Source organism: Pituophis catenifer, unplaced genomic scaffold (genome assembly GCF_029215685.1).
Source record: "Pituophis catenifer annectens isolate HBS135680 unplaced genomic scaffold, rPitCat1.0.hap2 SCAF_1, whole genome shotgun sequence".
NCBI lineage: Eukaryota > Metazoa > Chordata > Lepidosauria > Squamata > Colubridae > Pituophis > Pituophis catenifer.
The window spans coordinates 90,192,865-90,216,042 of record NW_027256881.1 but is presented as its reverse complement, the minus strand read 5'-3'; the positions used below and the strand labels follow the sequence as shown (position 1 = coordinate 90,216,042).

At 41.6% G+C, this 23,178-nt stretch overlaps 1 protein-coding gene across 1 annotated transcript in view; it reads right to left on the bottom strand.

Moving 5' to 3' along the window:
- Positions 1-1,924: 1,924 nt before the first annotated feature.
- Positions 1,925-23,178, bottom strand: part of STX7 (syntaxin 7) — a 47,647-nt gene continuing 26,393 nt past the window's right edge. The window contains exons 5-10 of the mRNA XM_070952605.1: positions 19,849-19,986; positions 12,820-12,869; positions 12,082-12,172; positions 10,072-10,144; positions 8,192-8,274; positions 1,925-3,640 (exon numbers count right to left, since the gene is read on the bottom strand). Coding sequence (XP_070808706.1) covers positions 3,545-3,640; positions 8,192-8,274; positions 10,072-10,144; positions 12,082-12,172; positions 12,820-12,869; positions 19,849-19,986 — 531 coding nt within the window. The 3' untranslated portion in view covers positions 1,925-3,544. The remainder of the gene's footprint in view (positions 3,641-8,191; positions 8,275-10,071; positions 10,145-12,081; positions 12,173-12,819; positions 12,870-19,848; positions 19,987-23,178) is intronic.

The following is a 23,178-nucleotide window of genomic DNA, read 5'->3' as shown; positions in this document are numbered from 1 at the left end:
CTATCAAAACCACCAGTAATAGTTTAATAACAGACAAGTATTTATTTACTTAATGCATATGCTGCCTATCTCGCTATCCAAAGGGACTCTGGATGGCAAGTATCCCTCTATCTTCCCCAATCTTCTAGTTTCAACTGGAAACAACAGAGCTCATTTGCCCCCCTCTCTCTTTTAGGGTACACCAAAGTCAACCAAATTTTGGTTGATGGAGGAACTCAATTCAGATTGACATGCTCATTTGTGTTATTGCTCAAGTCATCCAGAGGTGATCTGTTGCCATATTCTCTGAAATGCATTCACTCTGAATTGCACATGGTTTATCCTGGCAGTGACTTTAATGTTCTTCCCTCTCATGTTTGATACAGCAGAAAAGACAATTTATTTTGAAAAGGGGGGGGGGAAGGTTGTTAGATTTTTTAAAATCCCACCTTTGTTACTGTTCACTGCCTTGAGAATTACTACTCAAGGCAGCGAACAGACTTCATATTCCTTCCTCTTCCTATTTTCCCTACAACAACCCTGTGAGGAGGGTTGGCTGAGAGAGAATGACTGGTGCAAAGTCACCCAGCCCTTTAGCTAGCACTTCATGCCTCAACAGGTTGCCTCAATGTATTAAAGTGACTTGAAAAACAAGGCTGGTTTTAGGTCTATGGCAACCTAGACAGTTGGCAGGGGTGCCAAAGTTAAAGACTTCCGACATACACATTAAAAAAAAGTAGAAAGTGGTAATGGCACAATCTCTGTGCAGTGACCCCATTCAAGGATCAAATATAATTTTGCAAAATTATTGCCCTATGACCGGAGGTGATGCAATTCAAATTGGGTGAGACAGTAAATAGAATGAACATGTCACAGGGGGGAAAAAAACTATCCAAGGCTGAAAATCTTTAGCATAAAGCTAAAAAATAAATAAATCCCAAGATAATTTAGGAATTCATCAGTAGTTGAACCAAGCTATAGTGGGTGTCAGAATATGTCTTTGCCTACAGCATCAAAATATCTAAAGCTGGCCCTGGACCTAAAGAGGCCTCTAAGGGTACAGTACATTAACTTTGATTCTTAAAGTACTAGCCTCCCTTTAAGTATATGTTCCTACTTATAAAGCCTAGAATACAAGGGGGGAAAATGAAGTTAAAGGGAGGGTCTCTCACATAGCTGAAACAAAATGGATGTAAACTTGCATTGGCCAGTCACTGGACAGGAAGGAAGGTTCTTAAATGGCCATTTAGACTTGAGCAGATCTCAGTCTCAGATCACATCACACACACACACACACACACACACACACACACACACACACACACACACGTCTCCAAGGTGCCCAATGTTGCCTGTACAAGTTTTGTGTTGAGAAATGAGTTAGTTATCCCTTCCACAATCAAACAACTAATGATGATTCTACATTGCCTCAGCAGTGGGTGGAGAATGAAATAGAGGTGATATCATGAGCGTCAGAAATAATTAGTAATGTATCTTTGGGCCATAGTAAGTAGAATGCAAGATTAACTTTCTAGGCAATCCTATATTTGTTCAGGGAACTCAATCAAAATGTGTTCTGGTTCGCCCAAGGCTCAAAATTTAGACAAGATCGTTCTTAGTGATATAGTTTTTACATCTTTTTCTATAAAATGACAAACAGAATTGTAGTTGACTCCCTGCATGAGGGGAAATATTGCATGTATAATGTTTATCTAAATTGCTATGGTCCATTGAGATAAGAGGTTTGCCTTATGGCAGAGACCCATTTATAAACGAGAATCAGTGTAACAACACTACCCCCAGCAGGACAATTGTAGTAAATTCAAATGATGCAGTATTATTTTTACTAGCCTCGTTGGTGTTCTTTTTCTGGAGTTTGTTTCACCCTATGATTACTTCCTTTCAAAATGTTACACATAAGATATAACAATAAAACATAAACAGCTTCACTTTTTAAGGTATCTTTATTTAGATGGTATCATCCAGGTTTGGCTTTAGTTCACCCCCCCCCCTCAAAATCTTAAGTCTCAAGAGTTCATACTGTAAATGCTGCTTTTCTATCAAACTGCTGTACAAAAAAATGTAACATTTATACAGTAATTTAATAAGTTTAATTTATACAGTACAATTTAATACATTTTTAAAAAAAGCGAAGAACTGATTAGCTGGCAAAAATAACAAATTTTCAAATTTAAGTTATCTCAAAATGGCACCCAAAAAAGCAGTTTTAAAAACCTTTAATCTTGAGACAATTAAACTGTATGTAATTCTTCATAAATCAAAAGGTTTAGTACCCAAGTAGTTACATGATGAGGAAAAGAGGATTAATTGCTTTATTAAAAATTGGATACAAGATCTGCTGTTCATAGTGGCAGTTGATTGAAGTAGTTCAAGTATAATTCAAACCGTTATTGATTGCTCTACGCAAGATCTTACCCTTTAATCTGAGGTCATGCAAATAGGGAGCCAGATGATCTAAATATGTTTCGCTCCCAGTTTAAAAGTTTCATCCACTCATTGGGGACCCTGTGGCTCACAAATATACACAGGAATGTAGGATTTCAGATCCACGACTCAATCCACTCACAGAGCTCCCACTGCCTCATTCAGTTGTGTTCCACAACATAACTAACAATAGTTCTCCAAAGAGAGAAGTGCAAACTATGGGCATTTGCAGTAAATGTGCAGTTAAGCAGCTATACACACTAACTTTGCCCATAGACTTTAAACTTCAACCACCTAAGGAGTGCATAAATTAAGGTGCAAACAACTAGTTTTAAGTGTCCCAAAGTCACAACTGTAAAGTTACACACACGAATCTACATTGCCCAAGCTTTTTGGTTCAATGAGAATTGGTCAGGCTTGCTGATACCCAGTATCATGTTTATACACCAAAAATGTGCCAATAGAAAAACACAGTTTTTAAGCAAAAGAAAAACAGCAAAAATGCATTTTGGAAAATGACAAGAGGCATTCTCCAAGAACCTATTAGAACTAAGCTTGGCACGGAGTGAACTAAATGGGCAGACCGTTCTCTGATTAATGGAATGAGTCAATGAATGATGAGACATGATATCTCAAAGACGGGACATATAACATTTATATCAGAAAGACAGCCTTTGTAAAAAAAAAAAAAAAAAAAAACACCTGTTCCGATAAAGTTGCAGTTAAATTGATATTTTAAATTGGCAACTGATAGCCCGCATGCACAACCCCTTTAATCCATGTGTAAAAGGTTGACCCACTTGGTCCAATGAGCTAAAATTGTCCTCGTATGCAGAATTCCAACTAGTTTGGCCCAGAGGAGAAGAAATGCAAAGGAGAGGTACTATATAAAAACTTGCCTATCCCAGGGTTAAATATTGGTGAATTAGATATAAGTGATAACTTCAAATTAATCCTAATACAGAAGCCAAGAAAAAGCACTCTTGGATTAAAAATGCGATAAAGCAGAAATTATCAAGTTTGACATATCATTTACTGAACAGCTTTCACAATGGGACATGACCAGAAGCCTCGTGGGTAATTGATCCTATGCCTTCACTGTTGCCCAAATAATTAGATCCTATGTCTTCACTGTTGCCCAAATAATTAGCCCAAGGACAATTAATCCTATTACAAGTATAAGAATGAGGATGCATATTTTCTTCCGGGACTTGCGCTGAATGAAGGGGAAGAAAAAAAAGGATACTATTAGTTTAACTTTCCAAAGAAACACACATTTGATCATATGCGATCATCCCCTTGCTCTCTCAAATGAGTGCTTCAATGAGTTGCTTTTGCCTGTTTCAATATTAGACCTTTATGCCCTAGATTCCCTCTACACAAATTTATTTATTTAGCATATGATACAGAGTACAGGTGTTAAGTGAATCTGGCTTCCCCATTGACTTTGCTTGCAAAAAAAAAAAAAACCCACAAAAGGTGTATCACTTGATCCTGGGACACTATATCTGTCATAAATATTAACCAGTTGCACAACATCCAAATTTTGATCATGTGACCATGGGGATGCTACAATGGTCATGTGAAAAAAAAATCGTACATCACTTTTTTTCAGTAGCGCTGTAACTTTGAATGGTCACTAAGCGAAATGTTGTAAAATCAACCTGTCCATGGATAACAGTAGTAAAACTATACAAAAGGAGCACATAATACTATGGTGCCCCTATGATGGAAATATGTAGTCGATTTTGTAAGGCATGAGGAATTCAAGAAGTTATATATAAGTTATAGGTTACACTTTGAACTTTGCACTGGCTCCTTATTGGTCTCCGATCTCCGGTCACAATTCAAGGTGTTGGTTATTACCTTTAAAGCCCTACATGGCTCAGGGCCAGGTTATCTTCGAGACCGCCTTCTGTCACATAGCTCCCAGCGACCGGTAAGATCCCACAGAGTTGGTCTCCTCCGGGTCCCGTCAGCTAAACAATGCCGGCTGGCAGGCCCGCAGGGGAGGGCCTTCTCTGTGGCTGCCCTAGCTCTCTGGAACCAGTTACCTCCTGAGGTCCGGACCATCCCCACCCTATTGGCCTTCCGAAAAGTGGTGAAGACCTGGCTTTTCCGGCAGGCCTGGGGCCATTGATCTCGCTCTTGTGATCTGGCGAGACCCGGCCATGAATGGCGTGAATGAGTTTTTAATGTTTTTAATGTTTTTAATTTTTTAATGTTTTTTATAATGTTTTTTAAAAATGTATTGTGAGCCGCCCTGAGTCTTTGGAGAGGGGCAGCATATAAATTGAATTAATTAAATTAAATTAATTAAATTGAAATATATTGGTTCATGAGAATGGAACAAGTCTTCTATATATTAATATCTAGGCCAGGGGTATCAAACTCAATTTCACTGAAGGCCGCATCAGGGTTGTGTTTGACCTTGAGAGGCCGGGGTAGGTGTGGCCAACTCGACGTCACTCATGTCGGGAGCGCCTGTGGTGACACGAGCGCTCTGCCAGTGAAAATGGCCTCCTGAGCTCCGTTTTAGCTGGCAGAGGGGTGCAGGAGGCTGTTGCAGCTGAAAACAGAGCTCAGGAGCACTTTTTCGCTGGCACTGTGGGCCAGTCCGCTGTTTCCAGGGCAGCCCCATAGCTCAGATCTAAGCACCCCATGGGCCGGATCCAGCCCCCGGGCCTTGAATTTGACACACCTGATCTAGGCCATTTATCCAATTAAGCACAGTGTTTGTTAGTTGGAGAAAATCTGCTTTTCCTTCTGCATAAGCTCTCAAATGGCAGCTAGTCACTAAATGATCCAGTTTCTGACAAGGAGCACCACAGACACATTCAGGGGAAGATACTCTGCCTCATTTAAACAGACAGTTTTGACAGATGCCATGCAAGGTTGAGAATCCTATTCGGAGTTTTCCAGCATTGGCGGGTAGCATCAAAATCTGCTAATTTGTTGTGGTCCACCAGCAGCCTGCGGACCTGGCAGCGGAGTTGGACAGTGAGGTGGCTGGGGAGGAACATGGGCAAATCCTGGAATCTGGGGAAGGCCCGGAGGAGGCTCTGCGTCGGAGGGAGAGATGGGGCCAGGGTCATCTGGGAGTGATGCGCGGAGTCCGGAGCCTCCAGAGTTGGACAGCAGAGAGGCAGAGCAACCTGAGGAATAGGAGGAGGAGCCTATTCCTAGTGTGCGCATGTGCAGAGCAGCCAGAAGGCACGAACAGTTAAAACAAAAGGAACAACTCGGGAGTAAGGCCTAGAGATGATTGGCCCCTCCCATAAGGCTTAAAAGGGGAGCAAAGGCACGTGGGCACTTTGCAGAAAAGCAAAGTTGTTAATTCTGTTCCCAGTCAGCATCTCTGTTTGATTCTGGAATCCGTGTGGCTTTGCCAAGTAGTCTTTGGCAGAGTGTCAAGGGAGATAAAGGTTGGTGATTATCCTGAAGGACTTCTCCCAAAGGACTTTTTTGCAACTAATTGGGACTCGGCTGTGAATGAACGTAATTCACAACTGTTGCAATAAAAGTGGTTTTTGGGACTACTCGTGTGTTTTAATGACTCAGGAAGCCTAGGTCACAACATAATTTTTGTGCCAGGTCAAATATATTTTTTCCCAGAATCTGGATGATCGATAATCCAATTTATTTTCCATTGGAATTTTACATCAATGTTAGTGTTGTACAGTTGCTGTGCTAGTATGAACTGTGGGGTTCCTGAAGTTAAAGCCTTCCAATTGATAAGTATAGCATAATGTTTAAGTATGGCACTGGCAATTGTGGGTTACTGACAATTTGTTTTGTACAACTCTGCGAAGTGCATCTTGTCTTGTAAGGCTGGGGGGCAATGTGGCTCAGTACGGGAAGCCTCTACACAGAAAAAACACTACTGAGAGGAAAAGGGACACCAGCCCATCCCTTTTAAACAGGCGGAGTTTTTCAAAGGGCAAATAGTTCAGTCACACAAGCATCACAACTTGTAACCTGAAGTGTGAAATAGCAATAGCTGAATCTAACACCTTATGACCTTATGCTCTAAGTTGGTTTTTTAACTGTGTTATTGTAAGTTTGGTGCTGACATCAATACAAAATGCTTGCATCTACTGCTGTTCGTCTTTCAATTGCTTTGTTCAAATTGTTAAAGGGTTTTTTTCTTGGCAGGACAGTGCAACCTTCAAGAGTGCTAACTGCAAGTTAACTGCGAATTGTTAAACTGTTTTTAAATAGCTGAATCATTGAGGGACTCTCACAAATGAAAGGCACAATAATATAACTGCACAGGCACTTCTCACTTAAGAACCACATTTCAGATTGACAACTTCATTGTTAAGAAAAACAGTCGCTAAGTAAAACCATGACTGCATTTATGAGCTTCCTTCATCTTTCCTTCACTTTACAGGATCACAAATTGGTCATAATGCTACTTTTTCATCACCACCATAACTGTGAATGGTTCCTTAAACAAGGCAGACACTAAACAGAAACTACCTGTAACCAAAGTTGAATGGAGTGTTTATATTTCCCCAAGAAATAGCATTCTGTCATTGAGAAGGATTTCTGCACTTACAAAACTCCACATAAGTGCATTACTCTGGCTAGTAATGCAGCAAATTGTGTCCTTCATATGCAGTAAAATCATTAACTACCATTGCTTGCCTGCAATCCAGCCAGTCCCGAGACAAATTATTGAAGCTGAAAAGCTCAAGGAAGAAGAGGCAATTGAGCTGCAGTGACAAAATTCAGACTACACAGATTCTTGGCTTACATCAAAACTTTGGCCTCCAAGGCAAGAAAGCATTGCCTTGGAAAGCCAGGAGAAGTGCAAAAGTATGCCTAATCTGAAATGCAAAATTTAAGCTCTTAGTCCATGTTTAGCATGGTAATCATCATCTTCATTTAACGACCCCATAATCCCTTGCGGGGTGGAGTCTGGGCAACTTAATGGAGCTAGCAGAGTGTTTTACTGGCCGAATGCTCTTCCTGTCGCCAATATGGAGTTTTGTTCAGCAGATATATTCTCATTGTGCCCAGAGAGAGAAATATCTGTCACTACCTAGGGTTGAACTCACAGCCTCCTGATTGTGAGGAGAGAGCTCCACCTCTAGGCCACCGCACCACTCCATGTTTACCATGGTAATAAAAAGTTAAATTTCTAACCAATGCCTACATTTACAAGAAGAAAAGCCTTTGGTGTGAAACTGATTAAAGTCTGGTCAGTTTCAGGCAAGTTGCATCTAGCTGGCGGGTTCTAATCATCTAAGATCACAAAGCTGAGTTTGTCATCTTGCAGTTAGCACTCTTGAAGGTTGCATTGTCCTGCCAAGAAAAACAGCTCTGGAAGAGATAGCTTGTTTAAACAATCTCTCTGCCTTGCCAGAGGGCAAAAAGAGGCAAAGAAATATGCTAGGTACCAGATTATTATACTAGAGAATGTTATCTGTAGAAGAGAATATTTGTAGTTTAGGGTTGAACCGAGGGATCCTTAGTGTTCTTTGAACTTGGTTATTTTCATGCAGATGTTTCACTGATTATATTACCTAGCTTGGTAATGAAACATCTGCAAGAAAAATATCAAGGTGGACGGCACCAAAGGCCCCACAGAACTTTATCTAAATGAAAAAGCAGCAAGCAGTGATGTGGTAGCATCTCTCTCTCTTCCTCTCTGTGTCACGTGTTCACTTAGCACCCATTTCACTTAATATATGTCATCAGAACCAATTGCAGTTACTAAATGAGAATTATCTGTGGTACTTTTGCTTATGGTAATCTTTACCTGGTACTCGGATGCTCTTGACAACTGCTGGTTTGCTTGCTGAACATGGACTTCAGCTGTTTCTACATTAGCTTCTATGCTATCTTTGAGAAAGGAGAAAAAAACATTACAATTTATCTTCTACAGTTGACATGCATGCAGAAACATCTTGCTCTGAGACTGTATATTTTTAGATCCATTTTGTAGCTTTGGAGATAAATCCTAAGAACAATTATTTGAAAAGATATTAAATTAAAAGCAAGGACAATGGTACATGTTCCAATACAGGTATTATTATTATTAGCATATGGCATTGTTACATTAGCCAGGAAACTACAGTGCAATTGCAGACTAGTAGTTTGGCTGCCAAAGTACCGGCTCTGTTTTAAGAAATGCTCGCACACTTCCCATAGTGTTCCACAAGAGGGCAACCTGGCTTTGCACAAGAAGAAAAATAAGCAGTCCCTTCCCTCTCTGGAGTTCCCTTGCATATGGCATGCTGCAACCAGGAAGGTTCAGAGGGTAGGAATCTGACTGCCTGCATGGAGCACCAGCTCGTCCCCTCCACCAAAGTGGTACCTATTTTATTTATTCACATAGAACGTGAGCATTAAGCCACTGAGAGCCACATCTCTTCCAATACAGGTAGTCTTCAATTTACAACCATTTGTTTAGTGAGATTCAAAGTTACGACAACACTGAACAAAGTGACTTATGACCAGTCCTTGCACTTATAAACGTTGTATTGTTCCCGCAGTCCCATGGTCAAAATTTGGGAACTGGGTATGTATAATGGTTGTGGTCCACGTGATCACCTTCCCAGTTGGCTACTGATAAATAGAGTCAATGGGGTTAGCTGGCTTTGTTTAATGAACATATGATTCACTCAATAAATGCAGTGATTAACAACCATGGCAAAAAGGCACAATTCACTTAACAACTGCCTTAGCAACAGGAATTTTGGTCCCAATTGTCATAAGTCGAGGAGTACTTGCGCCAGATGCTACTGGAAATGCCAATAACAATACCCTGATACCAAGAAAATGTGCGTTTTCTGTCTCAAACAATAGGAATCAAGATAGAGAAAGAGACCAAACACTTCAAAAGGGGAGAAGCTACGTTGAATACATGTAAATTATGGGTGGAGGAGAGAAAAAGAATCTATAAATGACTGGCATTTTAGTACAGTCCATTGTTGTTGTTCTTATTTTGAAGCACAGTTTCAAATATACTGTAATTCTTTTTTATTATTCCTGTATTATAATCACAACTATTTTATAAAATGAACTATGTATAAACCATGTAATAAAAGAGACTTTAAAAAAACTCATATATTGCTCATATATTTTGTGCATGTTATTTTTTTTTTTAAAAAAAAGTTCTAATGAAACTAGAATACTTCTAACAATTCTGCTATGCATCCTCACCATTTTAACTCTCTGATCTGAACTCTCTGTAGGGTAAAGCTACAAGAAGTAAAGCTTCAGGAAATCCTGAAAAATTCTAGGGAACAATTTAATCAATTCTAACTCTTGAATATTCTCATTCCCAAAGAAAGGGAGCACCTGCTGGTACATGACGGTACCTGCATGACAGCTGATATTATCCTGAAATTGAACAAGGCATTCCATAACCAATTGCCCCTCCCATGTAATTTGAGCTAAAACTCTCATCCTAGCTATATAACATGTTCAAGGCCTATGAAGCAACTAAGCTTTTTAAATCAATCTCGCTTCAGATCTGGTGTACCAAATTTCCTGTTAATGCAAGTCTTTTTCCTAATTAATTCTAGATTTTTCTCAACTACTACAACATTTTTACTTGTAAAAGCTAATACAATATAACTAGCATGCCCAAACGCAGCAAAAAAGCAAGATCTCAAAAGGTTGACCTTTGCTTACCTATCACATCTCCTTGCTCATGAATCATCATCCCCAAATCTTTAAATATTTCATTTATGTCAAGAATGTCTGACTATGAAGAAAGAAACTGTATTAAAACAATGTTCAACACCGAACAATACAATCACAGAAATAAACCGCAAGCAATTTAGAGTAGAAAGAAGGGAGGAAACAGTCATAGGACGAAGATGTTTTGATGAGACAGCTAGTTTGGAAGCAATTTTCAATTTGTAATATGGTATGTTTGAGAAAAGTAGAAAAACCACCACTGGAGAATGTAAATTTGAAGGGTAGGATAAAAACTATGAATGGGTTGCTCATTAAGAGAGATTATACATCGATAACAGTGAAATATGGTATGTCTGTGTTTATGTGTGTGTGTGTGTGTGTGACCTGTATCAATATCACAAGCATAAGCAACCTCTGTACATTTGTGTGCATATTGTTTAATTAAAAGCAAAAATAGAATGAAAAAAATCACAAAGTACAAAGTAGAACGAATGTGTTTTAAATGCTTAATGTAAGCATCAATGTGACTATGTTCATTTCCTACCTTTTTTAAAAATAAAATTTTAGGCTTAATTCTTCCAATAAAATCATTTAAAAATCACAGGCATCCTGAGTAAGAATACTCAGGAAGTATTCTTACTAGAATACTAGAAGAGTATTCTAGAAGAATTCTGAGGCAATTATTCATTTCATGTTTATATCATACAACAATAAAGGGGACAGAAGTATCTAGTACCTCTGGTTCCATAGCCTTAATTAAATTCAAAGACTTTGGATTTTACTGTACAAATGGGTGTATTTTTGTCTTAGCAAGTTCTCTACTGAATGTGTGGATTATGCTTAGGTTATTCTATAGCAGTATTTATCCCAAAACTGGGGAAATTCATTTGTCTTAGGAATCAGACTCTAACTTCCAATGGGAATTGACATCCTAGCACCGTGATGGCGAACCTATGGGATGGGTGCCACAGGTGGCACGCGGAGCCATATTAGTGGACATGCCAGCTCAGCTCTGGGGTGCATGCGCGTGCAGGCCAACTGATTTTCGGGCCTTCTGGGCCCACCAGAAGTAGGGAAACAGGCTGTTTTCCTGCCTCTGGAGGGTCTGGGGAAGGCCCGTTTTTCTTTCTTACCTGGCTCCAGACCCTCTCTATGCATCTGGGAAAGGCAAAAATAGCCTTTCCCACTCCCTTGGAGGCCCTACGGAGGCTGAAAGGGCCCATTTCCCGACTCCCGGTGGGACAGGAAGTGATGTTTTTTCCTGTCCCCAGCCTCCAGAGACTCCTAGAGACTCCTAGAGACTCCTAGAGAGGTTCTGGAGGCTGGGGACAGCAAAAAATGTCACTTCCTGTCCCACCGGGAGTTGGGAAATGGGCCCTTTCAGCTTCCGTAGGGCCTCCAAGGGAGTGGGAAAGGCTGTTTTCGCCCTTCCCAGATACACAGGGAGGATCTGGAACCAGGTAAGAAAGAAAAACGGGCCTAACAGGCCATCATGTGCCAGGAGCGGGGGAGGATGGGGAAGGGGGTTGCGCACGCATGCGCGTGGGCACGTGCACACATGACCCTTCCCCGCCCCCCCCTCTCCTGGCACGCGATGGCAAAAAGGTTAGCCATCACTGTCCTAGCAGATCTTCAAGATTCAAGATTATGAAAGACCATTTTAATGGCACTTTGGTATCCAAGAAAAAAGCAAACTTTAAATTCTTGTAAAGGAAAATATGTGATGTCCTGAGTAATGGAGTACTTATTCATTAATTATAGGAACTAATAACTTAAAGGGCAACAAGTTCCATCTCGAGCTCTTGTTCACGGGCATACCATGTTTTCCCCAAAATAAGACCCTGTCTTATATTTTTTTGAACCCTGAAGTAAGCGCTTGGCCTTATTGCCATGTGCTCAAAAGCCCGATTGGACTTATTATCAGGGGATGTCTTATTTTGGGGAAAACAGGGTAATATAATAAATAACATCTTGTTCTTGATCTCACAAGCCAGTGCTCACCTCCAGCTGCCTAATGGCCGATTCTCTTTCTTCAATGAGCCGAAGGTCATCTTCTGTGATTTCTTCATCTAGTACTTGAGTCTGAGGTTGGCTTTGGGTTAAACATACACAGAACACATTATGCATTACACATACATAGTACATTATGCACTATTAGGCTGTTGTATGTGGAAAAAATATATATATTGACTCCATTAAGAGAGATGCACCATAACCTCAAAGTAAGTAATGGGTGTAAGCAATCCTCCCAATATTCCTACTTATTAAGAATCCAATCGTTCAATCTTTCATGAAAGAAGTCCAGTGTCCTTTTTTATCCCAACTACAAGATACTTCTTAAAGGCTTCTTTTAAAGAAATTTTGAGATGCATTTTGGTTAGTTTCTGCATTTAAATTGCAGTCCTATTGTCCTATTGTTGCTTATTAGAGATGCAAGGATTTATATCTCTAATAAGAAGCCATGGTGGTGCAGCAGTTAGAATGCAGTATTGCAGGCGAAACCCTGCCTTCCACTGCCAGGAGTTCGATCCTAACCAGCTTGACTCAGCTTTCCATCCTCCAGAGGTCAGTAAAATGAGGACCCAGATTCTGTAAACTGCTTAGAGAGTTCTGTAAAGCACTATGAAGTGGTATATAAGTCTAAGTGCTATTGCTATTGTAATAAATTAAATACAGAGCTTTTTTCATACTTTAATTTTTTAAAAGTGTGATGATTTTATATTCTATCATTTTTCTTACCTATCCCAAGATACAAGGGTTCCTTCTTTGTAACTGTCTTCTGCACCACCCTGTCAAGTGATATAAAAATAATAAGTTACAACTTTGGAAGGAGAGTCAAATGTACTTCAATGCTCACCAGCAAGAGTTCAGCACTTAATCAGATAAAAGAACAGATCTGGAGGACTGAACTGTAGTTCCAAATTAAACTCTGTTATAACAAGAAGAGATCAAGGGAGAAATGTAGTTCTAGAATCTGATATTAGAAGATTTGTGTACCACAAGCATTCAACACTGTGCGATGCCCAAATCCAAGCATAAATGTGATTTAGACTATGGCTTAATACAGAAAATTTAAAAGACAAAAAAAAAAAAAAATGCACCGAACATCTTTCTGATTAAAAATACGCATGAATATATGTGCATTGTGATAATAAAAACTGAAAGACAGAGAATGAAGGCAAAACAGAAATGGGATATCTCGGAGGTTGGAGATTAGCCGTCTGAGTGGGTTGGGAATGTTTTATTTTTCTATTTTCAGGAAACAAGAGTGGATATCTGTCTAGGATATCAGACAGATCTTATAATGCGCAAGGAGAAACAACCGGGATAAAGTTAGCTGCCACTGCTTACAATGGTAATATAAAATAGGAACTCTTTGCAGATTAAAGACTAAATTGTCTTTTCTGATTATTGTGATCCTGAACACCCTTCAGAGATGGTTGGGACATTCCTCTAAATATTGTGGGATCAGTGCAAGAGTGATCCAATTTTAGATTATCCTTTCCATCCACAGCAGCAGTTTTATCCCATATCCCAATCCTCCTTTTTAGGGGAGAGGGGAAGGTGCAGGAGGTTGTATGGGATGAAGAGATTAGGCGTTGGTCTTACCGTGATACGCCTTTTCTCTGCGTCGTCCCAGGAGTGGCCAAGAATGGGTTGAATCATCTGTTTCCTATTGAGATCGAGCTGTCTGTTTCTTTTAGCCACACCTCCTGCCTCCACTTTCCTGCCCCAGTTTCAGTGAGGATGTAGCTGTAAAGACAACTCAAACCATTTATGCATTAGTTCCCGGATCACAGGCCAAGTGGAGGGTGGGGCTTGGCCACTCCTGGGACGACGCAGAGAAAGGGCGTATCATGGTAAGACCAACAGTTATTCTCCTGCAAGGTCCCAGGAGTGGCCAAGAATGGGACTTACCAAAGCCTCCCCCTATTCACAGGTAGGAAGCCGCTTGGCCAGAGCCTGAAGCCTCCCCATGAACACGTTGTAACACCCTTTGTCCAAACGATGCCTCAGCTGAGCCACAGACATCAATCTTATAATGACGATTAAAGGGTGAAGGGGAAGCCCACGTGGCAGCTCTGCAGATGTCCTCAATAGAGGCCTGCGTAGCCCATGCTGCAGATGTGGCAGCACTGTGGGTGGAATGGGCTGTAATCCCCCTAGGGGATGGTAAGGCTTGAACCTGATAGGCCACTGCAATGGAAGCCGCAGCCAAGGGCCTATGGTAGATGGGGTCACCTTGGAACCTGTAGATGAGGGATGGAAAGATACAAAAAGAGCTTCTGTCCTGTGAGACTGTAATGTTCTCATAATATAAGCCTTAAGAGCCCTCCTAACATCTAAGGTGTGCCATCGTCGCTCCAGGACATGGAAAGGTCCTGGGCAGAAATCAGGCAAGATGATCTCCTGAGCCCTATGGAATTCATCTTAGGGATGAATGATGGATCCATCCGGAGCACAATCCTATTAGGATGGAAAATACACAAATCCTGATGTACTGAAAGAGCAGCCAGTTCGGAAATGCGCCTGGCAGAGGTGATAGCCACCAAAAACGCCACCTTAAATGTTAAGAAGCGCAAGCTCACAGTATGCAAAGGTTCGAATGGGGCCGATGTAAGGGCCTGAAGAACTCGAGATAAATCCCATGTGGGGTAACGATGGACCACCGGAGGTCGGAGGTTAGCAACTCCCTTAATAAGAATAGGTTCATGGGCCAATGATGTCCTCTTCCCACACCGTAAGACCGTGGACAGCGCTGCAACCTGCCTGCGGAGTGTGTTGTTGTCCAATCCGTCCTGCAAAAATTCTAAAACATGTGAAACTATAGCAGAGGTGGGGTTGAGATCCCTAGCCCCACACCACGTAATAAATGCTACCCATTTATTTATCCATGCGAGAGGCGTGGATGGTTACAATGACCCTGGAAGAGAACCCACGCTTCCTCAGGAGTCCCCGCTCAAGTGCCAAATGGTTAAGTTGAGCCACTGGGGCTCCGGATGTTGCAAGGCACCTTGGCTGAGTGAAATCCGCTTCTGAGGAATCCTCCAGGGCCGAGAGACTGAGAGGCCCACCAGGTCTCCAAACCATGGGCACCTGGGCCAGTGAGAGGCAACTAGGAGGAGTTCCGTCCTCTCCTGAATTACCTTCCTGACAACACCTGGGATCAGCGGAAGAGGTGGAAAGGCATAAAGTAGGCCGCTTGGCCAAGGGCTGCATAAGGCATTGGTCTCCTCCGCCCCTTGTGACGGGAACCTGGTGAAATACCTGGGAAGCTGAGCATTTTGTTGAGAGGCAAACAGGTCCACTACTGGCTGACTGAATCTGATTGTCAGTTCCAGGAAGAGCATGGGGTATAACTGCCATTCTGCATTGTCTATTGTGGACTGGCTGAGGCAATCTGCCTGAGTGTTTGCCGCCCCCGCGATATGCTCCACATTGAGGGAAAGCAAATGCTTTTCCACCTACCTCCCCAGGAGCTCCGCTTCCGTCATGAGGCTCCTGGAGTGAGTGCCTCCTTGACGGTTTATGTGTGCCTTGGCCGTGACATTGTCCATAAGAATGAGAACTGTACTAGACTGAACTAACTGTACTGAATGATAAGTAAGGCCCTGTACTAAGATCCTGAAGTGGCGAAGGGCAAGGTGTGCCGCCCGAAGCTCCAGGCAATTGATGTTGTGGGTCAGGTCTGCTGGGATCCAGCGGCCCAGAGCCTTGTGGTCCTGAAGATGAGCCCCCCAGCCAAAGAGGCTGGCATCTGATGTTATCGTGATGCGACTGGGCTCCCAGAAGAGACAGCCCTTGTCCAGTGCTGGAGACATCCACCACTTGAGGGAGAGCAACATCTCTGGGGAACACATACCTTGGTCTGAGAGCTGCTGTTGCCTGACTGTTGGTATGGGAGCAGGAACCAGTGAAGGGTTCTTGCACGCAGCCGAGCCCAAGGCACTATCGAGATGAATGACACAAACATCCCCAACAGTCGTGCTAATAGGGCAATGGGGACCCGACACTCTGCTCTTACCTGTCTGAGCAGGGATGTCAGGTTGTCCTTGCGGTCCTGGGAAAGGAAGACCCGTCCCAAGCCTGTTGATTTCCATCCCCAAGTGTAAGAGTCTCGTGGCCGGAACCAGCTGACTCTTTGGAAAGTTCATGGAGAATTCATGCTGTCGTAAAACGGTGGTTGTTGTCTGCAATGCCTCCCTGATTTTCTTGAAGGAGGACGCTTGCACAAGAATGTCGTCCAAATAGCATTGTAGACGAATAGGAATTGATCGTAGATAAGCCGCTAACGCTGCCAGAACTTTGGTGAAGGCCCGGGGCGCCGACACTAGTCCGACATTAGTCCGAAGGGCAAGGCCCTGTATTGGTAGTGAGACTGCTTGAAGCAGAAGCGGAGATACTGATGATGTGCCGGGAGGATTGGCAAATGGAGGTAAGCCTTCGTAAGGTTGATCGATGCCAGGAAGTCGCCCTCCTGAATTCCCTCTAGGATGATGGTTAGGGAATTCATTTTGAACCTTTTGTAGACCAGATACAAATTTAATTTTTTTAGATTTAGAATTGCTCTCCATCCCCCCGAAGACTTTGGAACCATAAACAGGGTGGAGTAAAACCCCCGACCCCTCTGGTCCTCTGGAACCACCTCAACTGCCTGAATTGCCAGCAAATGCTGGATGGCGGCTTCCAGGAGACTTTCTTTTTCGCTGCTTCAGGATACCGAACAGCTAACAAAGTGATTTGGAGGAAGGGAGAGGAAGTCCAAGCTGAGGCTGAGCCTCACTGTATTGAGGACCCAGAGGTCACTCGTGATCATCTCCCATTGGGGCGCAAAAAGAGCCAATCGGCCACCAATGGGTGCGCTTGGCATGTAGTCATCTACGAAAGGCACAAAAAGGTCATTTGCTCTGGAGGGTCTGCCTAGGCTGGGTGCGAAACCCTGTCCTATCCGTTTGGCGGTCAGAACATTGAGGAAAAGGTCGTTGAGACAGTTGAAAAGAAGAGCTGGAATCAGGCCAATATGAAGATCTGCGATAATAAGGAGCTGTGCGCCTCTCGCCCTTCTTAAGGGAGGATGGCAGGACCTTCCTCTTGTCCTTATTCTCAACTAATACAGGCTCCAGAGCCTCCCTGAAGAGGGAGCCTACTATATAAGGGGCCGAGGCCAACCGCCATTTGGACTTGGCATCCGCCTGCCAATTGCGGAGCCAGAGCATCCTCCTTGATGTGATGGAGGAGGCCAAAGATCGAGAACCATACTTAGCCGCAGCTAATGTTGCATCTGCAGAAAATTGTGTTGCCGCAATCAATTTATTCAAGTCCTGGTGGAGTCTGATTTCACTGGGTGGAACACTCTGTTGCATCTGCTGGAACCACAGTAACGAAATGCAATTAAAAAATGAGGCTGCAGATGCGGCCTTAATCACCCAGGCTGAAGACTGGTGCGCCTTGCACAATGTCAATTCCACTTTTTTATCCTCTGGTTTCGCCGCTATATTCCTCCACTATATCGCCAGACACCAATGAGGGGGAGACAAGAGATGCCATTGGAGAATCTACCGTGGGGAAAAGCAGTTGGTTTTCCAATGCTGGTGCCAGCTGGTAAAACCGACGGTCAAGACCGCCTGGTGTTGGGAAGGATGCTGGTAGCACTCATTGTTGTTGCACCACATCAATGAACAACTGTGGAGCCGGAACATCCTCCTGTACAGTGGCCAGCTTGGAGAAAAGGAAGTCACTGGGATTTGTGGGTCCTGGTGAGCTGAGAGAGGGGTCTAACCCCATCCCTGCTGTCACACACGTGCCTTGTGCAGAAGAGATTTAAACATGGCAGGAGGAAAGAGGCCGGAAAAGGCCGGCACATCGGGTGTTAACCCTTTATCCTCCGATAAATCTACCACTCCTTGACTCCCTTCTTGTATAAGTGAACATTAGTTACCAGATTCGAATTACTGGAACCTTGCTTCTTAGCTCTATGCCCAGTAGCTCTTCCCTCCATTTTGCAATTTGAAAAATGCAGCGGTTACAAACCGTTTGCAGACTCCTGTAGCCCAAAACCTCCTGCAATCAGTATACCTAGCCGAGACCAGGCAGGGACTTAAAGCCACTCAAACTAGCAGGGAATTCTGAGTGTGCCTAGCTGAGACTAAGCAGGGACTCCAATGGCCTCCACTAATGCTGTGGCTCTTAGGTATGCCCAGCAGCCGCTGGGTAGGGACTCCATGCCTCTCTTGAGGCCACTGCCACTGAGTATGCCTAGCCAAAACTAGGCAGGGACTCCCTCTCGCTCCAGCGAGGAAAATGAGCCTTGGTAATGCAGCAGACTAAAGCACTGTTAAGTAACACCAGCTGCCTGCAATTACTGCAAGTTCAAATCTCACCAGGCTCAAGGTTGACTCAGCCTTCCATCCTTTCGAGGTAGGTAAAATGAGGACCTGGTTTGTGGGGGCAATAAGCTGACTTTGTATAAAAAAGAACACCACTTGGGGGGGGGGTGAAAGCCCTACTAAGCAGGTATATATAAAAGTATGAAGGCTACTGCTTAACGCATTGTAAGCCGCCCTGAGTCTCCGGAGAAGGGCGGCATATAAATTGAACCAATAAAATCGAACCAATAAAATAAATGAGCCCTCAAGGACTGTAAAGTCCTTAAAGCAGCAGCTTTAAAAGCCAGCCGCCGCCTCTAATCCTTAAAGGAAAATAGAAAAGGAGAAATTTTTTTATAAAGCTGACGATCCTAAAGATCAGAAGTGACCAGGAATGCTTTGAAATGTCTCGTTCAGGTTAAGGCCGAGCCGAAACTGGGGCAGGAATGTGGAAGCAGGAAGCGTGGCTAAAAGAAACAGACAGCTCAGTCTCAACAGGAAACAGACGATTCAACCCATTCTTGGCCACTCCTGGGACCTTGCAGGAGAATAAAATATTCTATTGGTTTTAAATTCACCTAAATAAGGACAAAGTTAATACACTTCCAAGTTCAGTAATAATGGCTTAGGATTCACTGCTCAATGCAGACTTCAACTCCGTAGAAAAATATAGCAAAAAGCAATGATTAGAGAGACAGTTTGGTGTATTGGTTAAGGCATTGAGCTAGAAACTGAGAGACTAAGAGTTCTAGTCCTGCCTTAAGTACAGAGCCAGTTAGGTGACTTTGGATCAGTTACTTTCTCTCAACCCCAGGAAGATAGCATTGGCAAATCATTTCTGAAAAACGTTGCCAAGAAAACTTGTAGAGACTTGTCTAGACACTTGTTGTAGACAATTGGCTAGTGTCTAAGAATCAGATATGATTGAACAGAAGAAAAAAAATATGGAGAGAATCTTAGTGTAAATATTTATTTAGGCAAGTGTATCATATGCTTCACATTACACAGTGTTAACTATTCTATTCAGGTGTCTGTAAATCTCACACACACTGACAAAAATAAGGCTGAGTGTCTTCCTTTTTGGCCCACTATGCCACTATATTCTGATCTGACTTGATTCTTGGACATAACAAAATCTCTCAAGTTATTATTTCCTCTTGTCTCAAACTATTTATTTAATGTATAATTTATTGCGATTACAGAAGATCTGGCGTTTGACCAATTGTTATTGCATTTCCCAAATGGACTTTAGTAACAGACTGCACAGAAATGATATTAATACTGTACTTCATGCATTCTAAAACATATGTTGTAATGAGAAAAAAAAAATGGTATCATCTATTCCATTTCTTTCAATATCTTCCAGAATTAGTGCAAGTGTAGATTAATTAATTATACTTACTGATACCCTAGAACTGGCTCGAACTCTTGCTACAAATTCTCTCTCCTTTTCAGCAGCTTGTCTTTGGACCCGTTGGAAATTTGTAAGCGCTGTGGTGAACTCATTCACTAGTCGATCCTTTTGAATTCTTCTCTGTCGCTGAACACAGAAGGCAAACAAATACATTGAATAATTTCGCCTCCAATCAGTTCTTTAACTAATCTGCTGAAGTTTGGAGAATTTTAATTTTATACATGTTCTACTCTTCAAATAACGTAATGTGTGAACCCAGCAAAGAATTGTCCTATAGAATTCCATGTCTCATTCCAACGGAAATCAAATCCCTTCTTTAAAATGAATGACAAAATTCATTTATAATTATAGTGGCTGAATGTTTAAAAATTCAGCCACTATGACAAAATATTCTGCAATCATCTTCCCCTAATTCTTTTTATGTAATTTTATAAAATATATAATTTAAATAAGTACATGTATGTAAAAGTACATATATACAATATGTTGATTTCAATTCTTCTGACTCATATCTCTGATAGATCTATCTATCTTTCTATCTATCTCTAATCTATCTCTAATCTAATCTAATCTAATCTAATCTAATCTAATCTAATCTAATCTAATCTAATCTAATCTAATCTAATCTAATCTAATCTAATCATCCATCTATCCAATTTAGATGGTCGCCCATTTCAATGAGTGAATCTCCGGGGGCAGCTCATTCCAGAGGGCAGGTGCCCCCACAGAGAAGGCTCTCCCCCTAGGGGTCACCAGTCGACACTGTCTAACCGACGCACCCTGAGGAGACCCTCTCTGTGGGAGCTTACTGGTCGATGGGAGGCTATCGGAGGCAGAAGGCGGACTTGTAAGTACCCAGGTCTTATGCCATGGAGCGCTTTAAAGGTGGCGACCAACACCTTGAATCACACCTGGAAGACCACCGGGAGCCAGTGCAGCTTGTGCAGGAATGGTGTTACCACTATGACATGGTATATAAATCTAAGTGCTATTGCTATTATAGGTTTTTATGTTCTGGATTTTTATATGTTGTAAGCTGCCTGGAGTCAACTATGTGTGAGTTGGGTGGCGATATAAATTTGTTTAAATTAACCAATTAATTAATTAAACAGAATCCACTGATAAGCTGAACATCTGTTTCTAACACATGTGTGCTGGAGGGACTTAAATGAAAAAGTTTGAATAACCTAACTTCTCCTTTCTCAAAAGCACAGGAGGCTATTTACAGCCCAAACAAAATGAAACCAAATGTTATGCTATATGTCTTTTACATAAAAATCCCCCAAGAGAATAGTTATCACGAGGAATGTGCAAAACATTTCAGCCACCTGTTTTGATCTCAGAATAATACATCCACATTTCAAGGGTTTAAATCCAATCTCACATCTTTTTTTCTTTTTTTTTAATGTGAAGATTTGTTAAAATTCTTTCTCCAGCCTGGTCAAAGCAGTAGTTGGCAATTACTGCTATTAATTTAGGAAGGGCAGGATGAGGTGGAAGAGAATATGGAGAAGAAAGCAATGGGTTAAAAAATACCAAGAGAAAATGAAAGTACTTACACAAGAGTGTCTGCCAAGTAAATTATTGCTGTTTTGAAAAGATTCTATGCTATAGGGAACTTAAGCCTGTATTCAGATAATGAACTGCAGTTAAAGCTCATAGGAGATGTGTTTTCTTGGGTGTTATTCTTGAAGTTAAGAAATAGTATCACACCACACACACACACACACACAAGCAATTCATTTACATGTTCAAACAAGAACTTCATTTACAATATCACAATAAAGTTCAGGGAGGAGACATGCCAAACCTGATATCTGATCTTAGTAGGATAACATGGCTATTACAAACAAACAAAACAATGCTGCATTTTTATGAAAACTTTTAAGAAAACGTCTCACGGAAAAAATTTTTGAAAGTATATTTTGCGCATATCTGCCTGATTGTCTGAAGGCAAGAAGAACTGCTAAGTAAAAACCGGCTGAGATGCTAGCGCTTCTGTCCTACTAATATGTCACCCCATAGTTCAGGAATTATTTGAAGAACTTAAAAATACTTCTTTGCTGAAAATTAAAGGCTTCAGCTCTACCAATAACGATTCTAATCTGAACAAACTGCTTTTTCAGTGGGTGACAGCAGACTTGTATTCCTCTGGTACTTCTGAGGATTTATTTTGATATTTTACAAACTGTTTTTAAAAACACACTATATTCATGGATGTTTCAGCAACATTGTCCAGTAGCAGTCAGCATGGCCTGCCATTTCACCTTCTTTTGCAGACTTTATCCTAAATTTAATTGGTATCTCTGAAAGAATTTCAAGATTTATCCCATCAGAACAGAACCAATTAAAAGAAATTGATGGAACATTTCAATTTGGGTGTTTTATCCTAAACATTAAACAAGACATGTTTTTCATTTTGTGTGCTTCCTATCTATTAGGAAGAAAAGTTCCTTCTTGAGGCAATTCTACAATTCCATAATGTGGCAAAAAGACCTTTCTTGAAGTGATGTACCCTAGACACAGGGTATTCACTACACTAGCTGAAATTCAGGAATTTGGATGGATGTCACCAGGTATGGAAAATCTGCTGTTTCAGAAATTTGGACTAAGTACTCAGAATTTGGGGTTACTTTAATCTTTACCCTTATTTCTCTCATGTTTAACACACATTTAGAGAGAAGTACTCACCAAAAAAAGGCAACTTTTAAAAACAGAGCTATTCTGGACCTTTTTAATTCACCAAGATAGCAACCTAGCCTATGTTTACAGACTATGATATGAAGATAGTTCTAAATATTTGTTATAGTGTTATTATTAGACTGCTATGTTGCAAATGTTTTCTTTTGTAACCAGTCACAAAATTGCATATTCCAAATAAAACAGCAACAAATATTTGCTCCAAATTCAGCTTAGTGCCATATACCAATGAAGTAACAGATTAACAGAGTTGGAAGGGACCTTGCAGGTCATCTAGTCCAACCCCCTGCCCAAGCAGGAAACCCTACATGTGGCTCTACCTAGGATCGAACTCACAACCTCCTGATTGTGAGGCTAGAGCTCCACCTCTAGGCCACCAGGTCTTGTAGTGCTTATATGCCAACTCCAAAAACTCACTGCAGTTCTGGGTATATTTTAGGCCCGATAAGATCAATATGATGATTGCACAATTTTACAGCTTGTCTTGTTACAATGATTATAATCAGCAGGCCAATTTATAATCCAAACAGTTCAGAAATATGTAGTTTCTTAATTATGACAAATACACCAACTTCTTTTAATATGTTTTGCTGGATTTGCTTCAGGAATCAATGCTTC